At 42.3% G+C, this 14,706-nt stretch overlaps 1 protein-coding gene across 1 annotated transcript; it reads right to left on the bottom strand.

The window, feature by feature from the left end:
• Positions 1-7,151: 7,151 nt before the first annotated feature.
• LOC125531278 (phox (PX) domain-containing protein) lies at positions 7,152-14,195 on the bottom strand. Its single transcript, XM_048695694.2, has 15 exons — positions 13,965-14,195; positions 12,758-13,163; positions 12,481-12,658; positions 11,852-11,991; positions 10,540-11,776; positions 10,360-10,460; positions 10,040-10,184; positions 9,597-9,665; positions 9,475-9,520; positions 9,017-9,387; positions 8,810-8,889; positions 8,556-8,691; positions 8,226-8,385; positions 7,985-8,067; positions 7,152-7,637 (listed from the first exon to the last, which is right to left on the bottom strand). The coding sequence occupies exons 1-15, from the start codon at positions 14,083-14,085 to the stop codon at positions 7,509-7,511; spliced, it is 3,402 nt and encodes a 1,133-aa protein (XP_048551651.1). The 5' UTR covers positions 14,086-14,195; the 3' UTR covers positions 7,152-7,508.
• Positions 14,196-14,706: the final 511 nt, after the last annotated feature.

Here is a 14,706-nt window from a genome sequence, read left to right as displayed (position 1 = left end):
ATGCGGGAGGTTTGAGAGTTGGCGTTGGAGATGTCCTAACAACTAGGAACCGATCAACTCCTCCATTAATTCATCACCATTATCATCATCATGCGGGGGAGTGCCTCGGCGATGGACGCGCGTAGGTGGTGTCGTTGCCTGGCATCATGGTGGTGTTGCATTGGTTGCTCCTGGAGGTGGGATAATGGAAAATGGCGGAAGGAGATTCTAAAACGTGTGCATGCGGTTCATGCAGAGGGTCTGCTAGATCGGTTGGTGCTCTCGGCTGGTCGGCGGGCGGCTTGATGAGGCCACCTGATTATATGGTGTGTGTTGACACGAGGATAGGGCAAATCATCTTGTTTATAAGGTGTAGTGACTATGGTTACTAGGAAGGTGGCTTTAGGTAGATCGATGTAATTGTTTTGTCAAATAAAATAATAAAAATGGTTGTGTGCATCGCTTGATGCGGAAGCCAGGATTACCCTCCTTTTAGAAAAAAATCATGCAGGGGTGTGCATAAGTTGGGCATGACCAAAAGGCAGATTTACAAACGCTAGCAAAGTGTGTGAGTGGCCTCACATAGCCGCCTCTTGCCCCTCAAAAAGCTTAGGGTTTCTCTTGTTGGAAATACGTCCTAGAGGCAATAATATTTGTATTATTATATTTTGTATTCTTAATTAAGAGTTTATATTTCATGGTATAAGTGCTATGATCCTCGAATATGTGATTCAGTGGAAAACTCATATGCACGTGTGGAATGATAAACAGCTAAATAAAAAGTTCCTAATCTTGCCTCTGGGACTAGCTCAAGTGTTGTTGGTGATCACGTTTTCCGAATCTTAGGATATCGTTAAGAGTAACAATGATCCTAAAATAACATTGAGATTATGACGTTGGAAGAACGATCATATTGAATCGGCCCAATCTAGTTATGAATTGAGTTAATGTCATCTACATTCAATTGTAATAACACGGAGTTTTAACGTGTGATATTTCTCCTTAAACCATGAGAGTATCGTGGTCACTTCTTACCGTACTGTGGGCTTTGGGGTTGCTCAGACGTCACCTGTAACACAGTGATCATAATGAAAACTTACAGGTTCATCGGAAAGTTTGACAAGTGGCCAGATAGCTCGAGAGTGGGCTTTGCTCCTCCGATGATGGAGAGCTATTCTTAGGGCCCTCTCGGTGTGACGTCATCCATCATCGTCAGGCCAGACACAGTTGACTACGTCACAGGGATGTTGGAACACGTTAACGAGAAAGAAGAACAAAACCAAACCGGCAACGGGATCAATGGTATAGTGAGCATGGTGATGACTCAAAAGGATACCGATGCACATCGGGTTTTGTAAAGTATCAAGAAGCAAAGGGAAGATCACATGATAACCAAAGGTTCGCTCAAATATCATTGATGTAATCATAGGGACCAATATGGATGTCCACGGTTCCACTATCGGTCATTGAAGGAAGGGATTTCGTTCATATCTATGATTTACCAAACATATGGAGTCACAAGCTTAAGGTAATCACAATCTTCTAAGTGTTAGTGTGATAGGACTGATGAGAATATATTTGTGGATTGTTTTATTAATATCCAGAATAGTTCCGAGAGGTTCCGGAATCGTTTCGGGGTCATCGGAAGGGTTTCGGTGAATATCGGCTAATACCGGGTATTACCGATTAACATATATAGGTGTAAATGTTTCTGGGGATGTTAAGTTATATATATAATGGTCTAAAATATATATAACATTTATATATTTAAATTAATAGCAATGGATCTTAAAAGGCCAAGTGGTGGAAGGAGTTATGGGCCACAAAGGCCCATATGGAGGTGGTGCCCCCCTTTCCTATCAAAGGGGGCCGAATCCTACTTGGGATGGGAGTTGCACTCCCCCAAGGCTGGCGCACCAAAGGGGACTCCTTCCCCTTTTGGTGGCTGCCCCTCTCTCCCCTCCAACCTATATATATAATAGGGGATTTTGCTCTATTGTTAATATAAGTTGTGGAGCCTCCTCTAGTTGATCTAGTTCTAGTTTTTGTTGGTCCTAGTTGACTAATTAGAGCTAGCCCTAGCCACCTCTAATCCTCATAATTAGAAGACTCGTGTGGTTCTAATCTCCTTCCTCTAATTCTCTGGCGAAGATTAGCTCTGGACGGTGAAGCGCTGCTAGATTGTGAAGATTGTACGCTTGCAACCAAGTAGAGAGGTCATGCTTTCGGTCTAAAGTTCGAGGGATCGTTCAAGGCCGGTTCACGGGATTGTCATCGACGTTCAAGGGACTCCAAGTACGATCTACACCGACTCGTCTACTTCTGCTGCACTCTCGTAGTCGGTAACGATCGTTGATCTAAACCCGTTATGCATCTTCATATTGTTCCTAGCTGATCATAGGACGGACTTTTTCTACTATGTTTCCCAACAGTGGTATCAGAGCGGTTCTATGAGTAGATGCAGGTTGTGATCTAGATCACGTGTGGATGTGAGGGTGATGTTCTTACTATGCTTTCCTCAAGTGTTGCTTCGATTCAATTCATTGATGGCATGGTGTCATTTTTCACAAGGTTCTGACAATCGTTCGGCTCTGGCTGTCGATGATCTGCTAACAGTTCCTTGGACTTCACCATAGTCAAGAATAGTGAACCGTCGCGTACGCAAGAGGGCAATGAAGATGGATGATCTTCTAGGGGGTCATGTGTATTAGACGAACTTTAGTGTGGGGGACGAGATTTTTAATTAAGTCTCTTCTTTCACACACCCTGAAAGTCAATATAGCAACAAGGATTATCATATTATGGTGTGCATGTATGTATCTAGGTTTATCCGGAAACCCTAGTAGCCACGTAATTAAAATTTGCCAAACTGATTAGAGGATGTCTAACTTGGTTTTGTAGGGTATGCATATGATGTGGTATAGCCTTCGTCATGATAATGACTTTATGTATGAGATGGTTATATGTTGTAATGTTAAGTGGCCTGCGCGTCACGGCATGATGGCTGGAGCCATGAGATTGCCATGTTAATGTAAATATCATAGAGATAGCCTACAGGTTATAGGTGACGATGGCAACCGTACACGGAGGACCTTGACGAGGAGAAGGTGTACATGGCACAGGACAAGGAGCTATAATTTTGTGCCACGTCGGAATTTTAGATCTTGGTGCCATGGCAACATTTTCTGAAAAGGCCGCCACGACAACGTTTTCTGAGATTGCCGCCACGGCGGCGTTTTTGAAATGGTTGACGTGGCAACAAAATATTGGCCGTCACGTCGCTTCAACTGGAAATTGAAGATGATCATGGAGAACTACCGGCAGCCAGGGCTATACCATATCATGCTATTATAAATTGCCTGAGATGTTTATCCCTTTGTTGTTTGCACCCTTTGATTGTGCAGTAGTCAATTAATATGATGATCTTTCATAGTAATTTCAAGTTAAAAGGTGCTCTTCCCAGTGTTGCAACCGTCTATAACACATAGCGTTCTGGAGCGCGTCATGTCCACATGAGTACAAACGGAACGTGAGGTGTAAGACGGGGATGGTCATACCATGTATGGGAATAGCACTCGGTTGTCTTGAAGTTCTGGCAGAATTGTTCTGAGCTCGGAGCATCAAAAGATGAACAAGAGTCATATGGTGATATGACCGACAATAGTTTGCCCACCGGTCAAAATTCTCGTCATCAGTGATGTTTACATCAATGGCTGAGAACTAGACTTGGATCTTGAATCGCTTAAAATCAATTATGAGAGATATTGATTTGAGTGGCAGCACAATTATCTATTAGTTTGGTTTAATCACTAATGCAAATTAATTATGAATAATGTCTATGTGCAGTTTGCATTATAGTTGTAGAATTATGGCTCATAGTTCCACCTTTGTTATTGAAATTGATTGACTGTTATTTATCTGGTTGAATCTTTATGATTGAGAGAATCGTCCGCTAAGAGTGCCAAGAAGGATTATTTTTTTGTCCTACTGCATGCTTGCAATGCTCTCCTGCTAATGCTATGGATGATGAGACTCACGTCCTTTGATCCAAAAGCAAGAATTGCATTACGGTCTACTTGCTTCCGAGAAAGCCGAACTTCAAAATGTTTGGGATAGTTATGTGATATTCTTGGAACTGAAAATTGTTTTCAGAAACAAACAAAGGTTAAAGATATGTGATATGTAAAGAAGTGTTTTGTTTGCAAGTTCTAGTGAAGCATTCAACTATGTTTAGGACTAAAATATGTAAGATCCGGAAGAATAGAAGTCATGAGTTGATGGTGAGAACTTAAAGAGAAAGAACAAAACCAAAGAATGTAATGAGACTTACATGCCTAGGGAAGTTTGGGGCTCACACCACTCTTAAGTTAGATGAATCTTCTGTTGAGTGGAGAAATATTGAAAGTAAAACTGTAAGAAGTTTAGAGGCGGAAAGAAAAGAAGGCTGGAATGTCCAGCTTAGGTATGAATGTCATACAAGTTATAAGATGTAGAGACAGTCGGTCAAGTAAAGTATGATTCTTGAGATTTGTGATTAAATTGTTAAACACTAAATTTTTCGGGAATTGTGGTTAAAAGTTGATCACAAGGATACCGACTCGATTGCATGATGTTGCGAATCGATGCAAGATACTACGGCCTAATGACCAACAAATTAATGAGGTTAAAATATGTATTGAAAATTTTGTAATAGTTATGATACTTTTTCACCAACATGTTACCTCTAAATTTATTGTCATGATTCATTTTAGAGTTTAGTACACTCTAGCCCATTGCATAGAAGTTGCAAGGAGGTTGTTCATAAGAAAACAATAGTTGTTTGATGTAATGAACAAAAGGTCCATACTCCTATTGTGAATAGGATGTAAGTTATGAATATTGATAATAGAATTGAACATCTATGACACTGACGCTAAATGTCGCAAGACTAAAAGAATACCGCATGTGTGTGGCACTGCATTTAGTCACATTGGAGAAACCCGCATAGAGAAATTTCATAGTAATGAATTTTGGAGTTATATGATTACGAATCATCTCACACTTGCATCTTTCGTCCAAATAGTAAAGTAAACTAAAATATTGTTCACATGCCATTAAGAACCAGCAACAAAATAATTGAAACATGCATACTGATGTGTGTAGTCCAATAAGTGTTGTTGCAAGCAGTAGATTTATCTATCTTCAAGGATGTCTCAAGTAGATATTTATACTTACTAATTGAGACATAAATCTGTATCTTTTCATAATGAAGTAGAAATTTTTGTAGCAAGAAAATTATGTTTCTACAATTTGATTGCAGAAAAGAATATTGGAGTTGCAAATTTAGCAAATGTCTGATGGGTTGTAAAAATTATTTTATAGCGTACAACTACTCGAAACACTACTAATAGAAAGAGTGTTTTAAGTAGTTGTAATCAAACTATGTATGACATCATACATGACATTGATTATTTCGCCAATATACTTCTAAATGTGATGCTTTTGAGACTGTGGTTTTACACTGAAAAGAGTCATCAAATTTGTTGAAATAAGTGCTACTTTGTAGGTTATCCCAAATGGTTGGGTATTCCTCTATCACTACGCCGAGGCAAAGTGTTTTGTCACAAAGAGCGAAAATTTTGAAGAAAATGTTTTCTGCAAAAGAGTGAGTGGGAGAACAGCGCAACTCAACAAGATTTCTTACCGCGACTAATGCAGAAGCCTCTACATAAAGATATAGAGACTTCAGTCGATCGAACATGCAACTGAACTATATAGGTTTGAAAAATTTGTGCAGACCTTTAAGGTGCGCAGACAAAATATTGTTGAACAAATAATGAACCTATAATTCAAATATAAATATTACAAGTCAAATATAAATATTACAACTCAAACATAAGTTTCGAAATAAAAAGTTCGAATTTGCATTCAATTTATTCGGACACATGTTCTTGTTGTCCTATATGGATCATCCACAAATGCTCAACATTCAAGAAAATATGCAAGAACGGGTCGAGCAAACGAGATTACGACGATCCTTGGCGACGCCAAACAGAGCTGCAACATAAAAATTAGCGCAGACGTGTGTCCGGATCATCTAATATTGATGTCAAGATTTCCTATCATCCAGAACAAAGCTGATGTATGTTGTTCTGCTTTAACTCAAGAAACTATTCTGCCTCCTTGAACTGGCAGAAGAAGCAGGAAGGAGCGATCTTCTCTGACGGTCGACGTCGACGATGCTCTTCACCTGGCGGTGCGCTTTGTTCACGATGCCCTCCGCCTTGCTCAGGCGCCTCTCCAGCTTGGCCTTCATGCGGGAGCACTTGAGCTCCAGCAGCAGCTTCCTCACCAGGCTCCGCCTCTCGCCCTTGTGGGCCACGATGAGCCCCTGCAGGCGGGGGTGCCGGTCCTCGACGTCGTCCAGCGCCGCCTCGGCCTCCCGGAGGTCCGCCGCGAGGCCGCCCAGCAGCCGACGGTCGGCGCCATGGAGAAGAGCCTCGAGGACCGCCTCCGTCGCCAGCATCCTCCCGAGCTTCTCCAGCCTCTTGGACGCGGTTTCGTCGAGGAAGGGGCGGCCGACGAGCCTGGAGATCACGGCCAGCACGTCCGCGGCGGCGGCGGCGGTGGTCTCCTTGCCGCCGGCAGCATCGTCAGTCGCCTTCTTCGTCGTCGTCGTCTTCGTCTTCGCCATGGCGGTGGTCTCCGGCTTCCCCTGCACGTTCACGCTCTCCGGTGAAGTAGCCATAGATGCGTCCGGCTCCGCCTCTTGCTCGACCTACGTAACATGGAAGATTTCCTCCTCAAATCACGTACGGGCTGCTGCCGCTGCTGCCAGGGGCATATATGGATGGATAGATCATACTTAGATTTGAGAGATGCACCGCCCGGTATGAAGATTGGCCTCTTCTACTACGGTTCGGTTACTCTGAATCTGATTATACCAACAGACACGTACTGGTGGAGGTACGATCCGGCTGCAGGCCGGTGCCCGGATCGATTCTCTCAACTGCCAAAACTGGAGTTGCAAGTCCTTCTTTCCTTCATTCATGCTATTTCCTAGTAGAATGTTCAGCAATGCTATTTCCTAGAATATTCAGCAACGACGCGTTCTATCGACATACATGAAGCATCTTATCACACAGATGTTGGCATTGTTGCTGCCAACAACCAGGAACCGATCGACTCCTCCATTCATTCATTCATTCATTCATTCATCATCATCATGCAGATAAGTTTGGTGTGACCAAAACGGCCGATTTACAAACACACGCTAGCATAGTGTGTGCGCAGGGCGGAACCAAAAAACCTGTACCAATCTCTCTTTCTTTTCAACCTGCATTACGTATACGGAAACCCTATCGGCGAAAAAAGTGTCAAGCACAAAACCGGCATACTGTATGGCATGACCATCCTACCCATGCTAGCTGCTAACTACTCGTATTCACACTGCGCAGAGCCATCACCATCTAAACCGGCATGCCAAGAACCAGCAGCACTCTTATTTACAGCGAAACAGATCGACACGAAAATACAACCGTCTGAAAGAATCAGTCCAGGGCGGAGAACTCATGCTTGTCTTCGTGCCACTTCCTCACTGTGCTGTCCAGCTCTGGGAACGCAGCTAGGACGAGGAGCTCCACGAGTTCGAACGTTAGCTGCTTCAAGCAAACCGGGGACTGCACGGAAAACCAATTGTACATATCAGTCTAAGGATCAATCCATTGATAATTCCAATGTTTTGTTTATCCTTGAGTAAAATTTACAGCATAAGCATAATGACCAGTATGATCTTCCGAACAAACTGATATTAAAAGGATAAACTCACAATACTGGAAGTATGTGGACGCCGAATGCAAAAATGAGATGAAGATGACTGATATAATGGTGATGTTTCAAGAGTGTTCCATTGGAGAAAACTAGGAGCTTTCATGCTAACTAATACAACCGGCAATGTGCGTGCAGACTGTTGGTGAAATGGCAGATTTTCATTCGCTATGAACTGAATCCACCAATAATGTTTTACCTGAAGAAAGAAGTAGATATCCTGAGCACATCTTTCGTACTCCTTTCGACCAACCAGACTCACTAGGGCTGATGGTGCTTTATCTGTGCATATAAAACAGTAAAAAAAAAACTGAAAGCTAATAGAAGAACACTGAAAAACTAGCTAGAAATCACAGAGGCGACAGTCTGATAGCAGAGGATCATTACGCCTCCAGAACTAGACATCAGCAAACCAACGGGAAAGGCAGTAGAAAGTTCACCTATTATCAGTTCACGAACAAATTCTGCACGATGAGCATCTTCTAATCGTTGTTCTTCAATCAGATAGTTTGTCCTGCTATCATTCTGGGAACCAGGAGAAGGAGCAGCTGGTTTTCTGTTGGGATGCTTTGTCATGAAAATTCCATCTGGCCAGAGTATCTGTACATTGAGAAAATAGGAAGATACAGCCTTAATCAGGGAGGCGATCACGAACCAAGATTTGACAAGGAGAATTCATCTAATTGGCTAATTGCGTTAAACAGTTCCCTTTGCAAACTGTTAGTTGTTGGCACTTGGCAACTGTTTGCTAAAGATGTAATATGACTTACTTGTTCAACACGCTTGACTGCAAAAGCAATTATCCTCCCCTTCCTAAGTAACTGGATTTTCTCAACAAGCCAGTCATCAAATGTGTCTCCCATTCCCAATTGCAGTATTTGCTTCGCTACCCAAAATGCTTGACGCCTACAAAAACAAAAGATCAAGGTCAAACGGGTTCAATAAAAAAAAGTGCAAATCCCAAGGTCAGTCTTACAGTAGCCAAATATTAGAATTCATAATCATGGGTGTAAAATTAACTCACCTGATCCAGCCTCCATCTTGGAGCTGGAAAATCACATCGACCAGATGAAATATGGGGGCACTAAGATTTGGGGCCAACCACTGCATTAAAGTAGGTATAAAGTTGTCAGTCAGGCAGCTATCACATACGAATAAAAACAAAAGAAATATAGCTTGAGCAGACATAAAGAATTGATGGCGAGAATTTGTAGAAACAACCAGAACTTACTTCATTAGGACTCACTGAGTATCCATCAGATTCCAAAATTTGAGATATATAATCAGTTTGAGCTGACTGCTTTTTCTTATCAGTTCCTGAATTTATCAAAAATGAGTGATCGTTCTGTTCAGGATCACTTCCAGAGTGGTCTTGATAAATATTGGCACTTGAGTTGCTAACACTAGGTCCTAAATTCTGTTCCGTATTTCCCTTCCTCAATCTCAAACCACCATCAACAGCAGCAAAGTACTTATCCTTCTGATCATTATCATTTTGACATGCACTTAAAGTTTGTCTCGGAGAGGCCAAATTTCCATCCAAAGCTTTGGCAGAATTCAATGGTTTTGCACCCCTCTCATTTGATCTTGCATCTAAATTGACTGCATGAAATAAGGACGAGGGCAGAAAATTTAGCACAAGGAATTAGAAAGAGCAACCAGCTACTCAACTAAAGGGAAATTGCTCACCTGACAGTGCCTGGATAACTGACAGAGAATCGGTGAAAATGTATGTCTGCAATGAGAAAATTTCACACAGTTATATACATACAAGTTTGGAAAAAGGTAGGGCAATGATTTAATACACTGACCTGTGAATCAACACTTAGAAAATCCCAGACTTCAATACAGCTTGAAACAGTTGGAATCTGAAGAAGATTCTGTAGAATTAACAGGCAGAGTTACTATATATTCAGAATTTAACCAAATTTCATGAACAGATAACAGATCGCTATGGAAAGCAAACATGACAAAAGATAAAATGTTGATTTTAAAGTTTACAGACCACATAGCAATCGTAGAACAGAAAGAAAGAAAAAAACTGACTGATGTTATAAGCATGTAAAGTAACATGGATCACACGTAATGAATATTCATGCTTGCAGAGATTTTGACCGCTAGTCAAGCTGATACTGAACTATGACTTGAACTAAGTACATTCCAAGAAATTGTTTCTTGCTTAGACCTATCAATGCCAATACTCAAACTTATGGAACAAATGAAAAATATCTTCAGAAAGGGCAAAGAAATGCACCTTCAAATATATGTCGAGCAAGTTGCATCTCTCTCGAACAACAGAAACCTCTAACCCTGACGAGAGGAAATGCTTCGGAGGCAAGTGAAGACTGTACTGAGGATATTCTTTCAGACGCCGATGTAGCTCTTCAAAATGACGAAACCTGATTACAATGCACAGAAAACCACATGGGGAATTAGAATGCAACTAACATACTCGAATAATCATTCATATTTCGTAGGCAGCGTCTGTTTTTATCTTTGTTTCGAGGTATAGGCATTGTATCTGCTGTGGGCTTGTAGCTGACATAATCAAGTGAGAAAATATAGCATAATCACCTCCTCTTGATGGACCAACTATTACTGTTGGCATCAGTTACGGAAACAGAATACACAGCAAACATGCCAGACCCACTTTTTACAATGCTGGCTCCTACCACCTGAATAAGGAAATCTAATAAGGATATGCACCACCAGTAGTTACAAGGATCAAAGAATAATCAACAGGAAGTTTGTTACCTCACATCTTAACTTCAAATACGAGTCTTCCAACACATTGGTGCTAGATGAATAGGAAGAGTCACTTGACGCCAACGACAATGATGAGGTATTTGCACGACTAAGCATCCTAGTCATGCTTTCCACCTCAGTGTCATCATACAGTCCATCCGTCCTTGAATCATTTGCTGATGCATTTAGTATGCCAAAATCACCACCTGCCAAAAAAGATCTATCTGCCTCTTGCCACAATGGAATCTTTTGAACATTTGACCTTGACCTTTTCCTTCCTGACGAAGTTCTCGCCATTTTCAACTTGCTCGCATGACTTCTATTTGTCCTTGATTTATGGAAACCAGACATTTCAAGTGGATGATGTATATGAGATGATGTCCCATTTCCTTTACTTTTACTGTCCCAAACTCTGGTTACAGGAGAGTCCAGGCCAGTTACATTGTTATTTTCGTCCTCCTCGGTGCAATATGAACTCTCACTGTCCAATGCAGAATCTTCTTGGCTGGCATGACCTGCCATTTCTCCAGCTAAACTTTTTGGCAGGTGGTTAGTGCCATTTGAATATGCTGGAGTAGCTGAGTGTTTTATCAAATGATGATGCTCAGAATTAGACAATGTTGTTTGCCTTTGTGGAACAGGAGGAGGATGAAGAATTGAAGTGCTGAAGGGAACTGGCTCCTGCACTGAAGAATGGGTGACCAAAGAAGATCTAACAGGTGCTTTAGCAACATGTTTTGCATTTTCTGATTTGTAATTCTTCCCTTTAGTCCACATATTCTCAAGGTGCTCAGGTGCCACGACTCGAATTTTTCGGTGGGAGCTGACATCCAATATTTGTGCTGACTCTCCTTCATAACTCTCTGCAGCTATCTTGCCACAAGCTTGGGGGTGTACAGAAATACCGGTATCCGGATAGATGTGGGAATTGGGCGGTAAACTGCCTGACTCAAGTGGATGTGAATCATTGACGATAGAAGAATTAAGGGCTTTTGGTTTGATACTAGATGTACTTTTAGTTTTGCTTAGTTGCATATCGGAAGCAGTTTTGGACTGGCCCTGACTGAATCTAACAAGTTCAACCCCAGGACTTGAGTGGTCTGCTAGTGCAGAAAGTTCATCCACAGATGGCATAGGAGGCTCCCTTTGCTTCACCATTGTAGCATCCTCCAAGGATCCTTCAACTCCTTTATCTGCCTTGTTGGCGCGAGAAAGAACCAAAGATTCAATCCTTTCATTAATAAACCTGCAAATTTTACATCTCAATACGATGGCACTAGAAAATACCATGTGCAATAGACCAGATACGGTATGTTACTACCTTGGATTTGCCAAGTTTATGACAGGCCTCAAAACTGTGCATGCAAGAAGTTCTCGTGCAGTATAATGGAAGAACGAGCACTGTAAATTCTCAGGCTTTACTGTGATTGAGAGCAAACCATCAGCAAGACTTTGCAAGACCTAGAAATAAAAAAAAACATATAGTATGCATCAGATGATCATATAACTTTGATACCTACACGGATACAGACATGTTGCCAAGATGCTCAGTTCGTCAATAATCATATGCAAGTGCTAAATGAACACATGAATTATGAGATAGTGCGTGTTGTCAAAGATATAAATACACCAGGAACAAAAAAGATGTGAACGCGATGTCTCACAAACAGTTTATGCAGGAAGTATTTAACATTCAGATATGCATGTTTAAATATGTGTTGACCTAGCAGGCTGGCAATAGCAGCACCTAATTATCCTACATAAGTACTGCATGAAGCTTATGATGCACATATGCCGGGGAAAGGAGCCAAGTTACTTATGAAACGTAATCCAAATTCCAGTTCAAAACCCAAGTGTTCATCAAGGTGCCAACCTTATCTTGGATATTTTGCAGCTAAGCAGCTTACTATAAGCAATAACCAAAAGCTTCAAAATCAACAAAATCTTTACCTTGTATTCAGCACTGGCTGAAAATAAAGCCGGATGCAACTTGCTTTGAGCTAAAAGGGCGAGTTTCAGTTCAGCATCACGACGCTCCGTCGGGAGTCTAACAAACTTCTCTTTTCCAATCTTAGCTTCACAGGAATGATAAAGCTCCAAATTATTGCATATGAGATCGACCAGGTCCCTGCATAAGGTAGGTAAGTCTTCGTAAGAAACCCAACGTTCTGAAAAGAAAAGGATACAACTGTTTGTGCATTTGATGAGATAAAACAAACTTTCTAACCTGGTTAGCAGAGTGATGATGTTAATGCTTCTTGCCCGGTTAGAAATCTCTCCAAGGACAGAATTAACTATGCTGATGAGTTCCTCCGGTCCGTCCTTATCAGGTGTTATACGGGAGTACCAAAGATCTGTTACCCACTCCGTGACAAGATGCCTTGTGAACTGTTCAAATGCTGCTTCAACTGGAGGCGAATTCACCTTGCTCCTCCAACCAGTACTTGCAATCTTCTGAGCAAGGGAAGGTTTACTCAATTCAATACTTTTTGTTTTGGCAAGTGGGCGACTGGCATCACGATCTGTGGTAGTCGTGCTCTTTCTACGGAAGTCATAGTCAAGTGACAGGTAGCGAAACAGAACTATCAAAGATATGGCGAATGGGAAGTTAATCCAAACTGAAGAGCTTGTCACTGCAATGGAGAAAATCAGTCATTCAGCACAGCCATGAGCGAGCAACAATATTTAAACAGAATTAAAAAATGGTGTGACTGCAATATAAATCTGCCTTGATATGTGTAGGCTTTCTTTCTTGGCAACTTTCAGAAAGACTTTATAAAATTGCTGGCCATATTTCAATTTAACATCAAACATACATGTCAAGCTCGTATATTCCTCGTCATTAGACTACACCATGTATTATTCCATGGTATAATCCGGCTACAACCATCGGCTAATATACTCTACCTTCTACAATTTCATCGCGAACTTGAATCATCCTGGGGTCGCAGTAAAATTTCTGATGCCCTGAAGAATTCACCAACCATCTAAAATGGAAGCAAACAACCTACTTGGAGCTAAGTCCAGTCTCCAAATCCCCAATGCAACATGTAAAATTCACTACAAATTCCAGCCATCTTGAAATAGCAGTGAAATTTCTGATGGCCCAAAGAACTCACCAATGGGCTAAAATGGAAGCAAACAACCTACTCAGGGCTAAGTCCAGTCTATCAATCCCCAATGCAACAAATTACAACACCAATTGAACAAACTAATATCGCTACTCCACAGATGCGCCTGAAATGACGCTCCCCAAATTAGCGCCCGCGCATCAGGGGCAACCGGCATAAAACCTAGGCACGGCACCAACGCCGACCGACCGAGGCTCGTCAACCAAAATCACGGCGCGCACCCCGCCGCACCGGAGGCCGAGCCTTCTGGTGGGGGGACGGTCGAGGAGGCGCCCTAGGGTTTGGGGGGGAGAGGGGACTCACGGGACATGAGGAAGGCGAGGCCGAAGGCGAAGACGAGGAGCAGCACGGCCCGCTTCTTCCCCTCCTCCGCCAGGTCGCGGACCGTGTGCGCCGCCCTCGGCGCGCCGCCCGGCGGCGCCATCCTCCTCCGGCGGCGGGCGGCGCGGCGGCGGGGGAGGAGGAGGCGGCCGGCGGTTGTGTTCGGAAAGGGGACGGCAGCTGTGGCTTTTTCCGGGCGACTGGAGTTTCGTTTTTGTTTTCTGTTGCGGTATTCTTGTTTGCGCCAGGTCACTGCGACGTGGGGCCCACTCGAAGTGAGTTGGACCAGTTGGCAGGAAAATTATAGGTCTACTAATTATAATATAAATTGGCTTCTTATGTTTAAATCAATGTTTTTTTTATTTTTGCGAGAAGTCTAAATCAATTTCGCCTGAGCCCATCGGCTTGACCTTGTCGACGACAACCAGAAATTCTTCATGCACGTGCCGTTAAGGACTAGTTCCCCGGAGCAAAAGTCGCTGCCATTGAACCTTTGAATTGATTTGAAGCGACTTACACCAAATGATATACTTGCATAAACTAGACCAGCTTTATCGCTAGTTTCTCACAAATCTTTGCCACCCGTATTTTGAATTTAAACTTAAACCTCTTGTTTAGTGAAACTTAAACTTGTGAGTCTAGACCACCACACACACATAGACACATCTGTAATTCGGTGGTACACATATCGTACTCATTTCCACTGTTCATTGTCCAATAAGTC

The sequence above is a fragment of the Triticum urartu genome, chromosome 1A, assembly GCF_056163025.1.
Source record: "Triticum urartu cultivar PI428250 chromosome 1A, HENAU_Tu73, whole genome shotgun sequence".
NCBI classification, from domain to species: Eukaryota; Viridiplantae; Streptophyta; class Magnoliopsida; order Poales; family Poaceae; genus Triticum; species Triticum urartu.
Note: the sequence above shows the minus strand (reverse complement) of the source record. Positions and strands in the feature narration are given on the sequence as shown.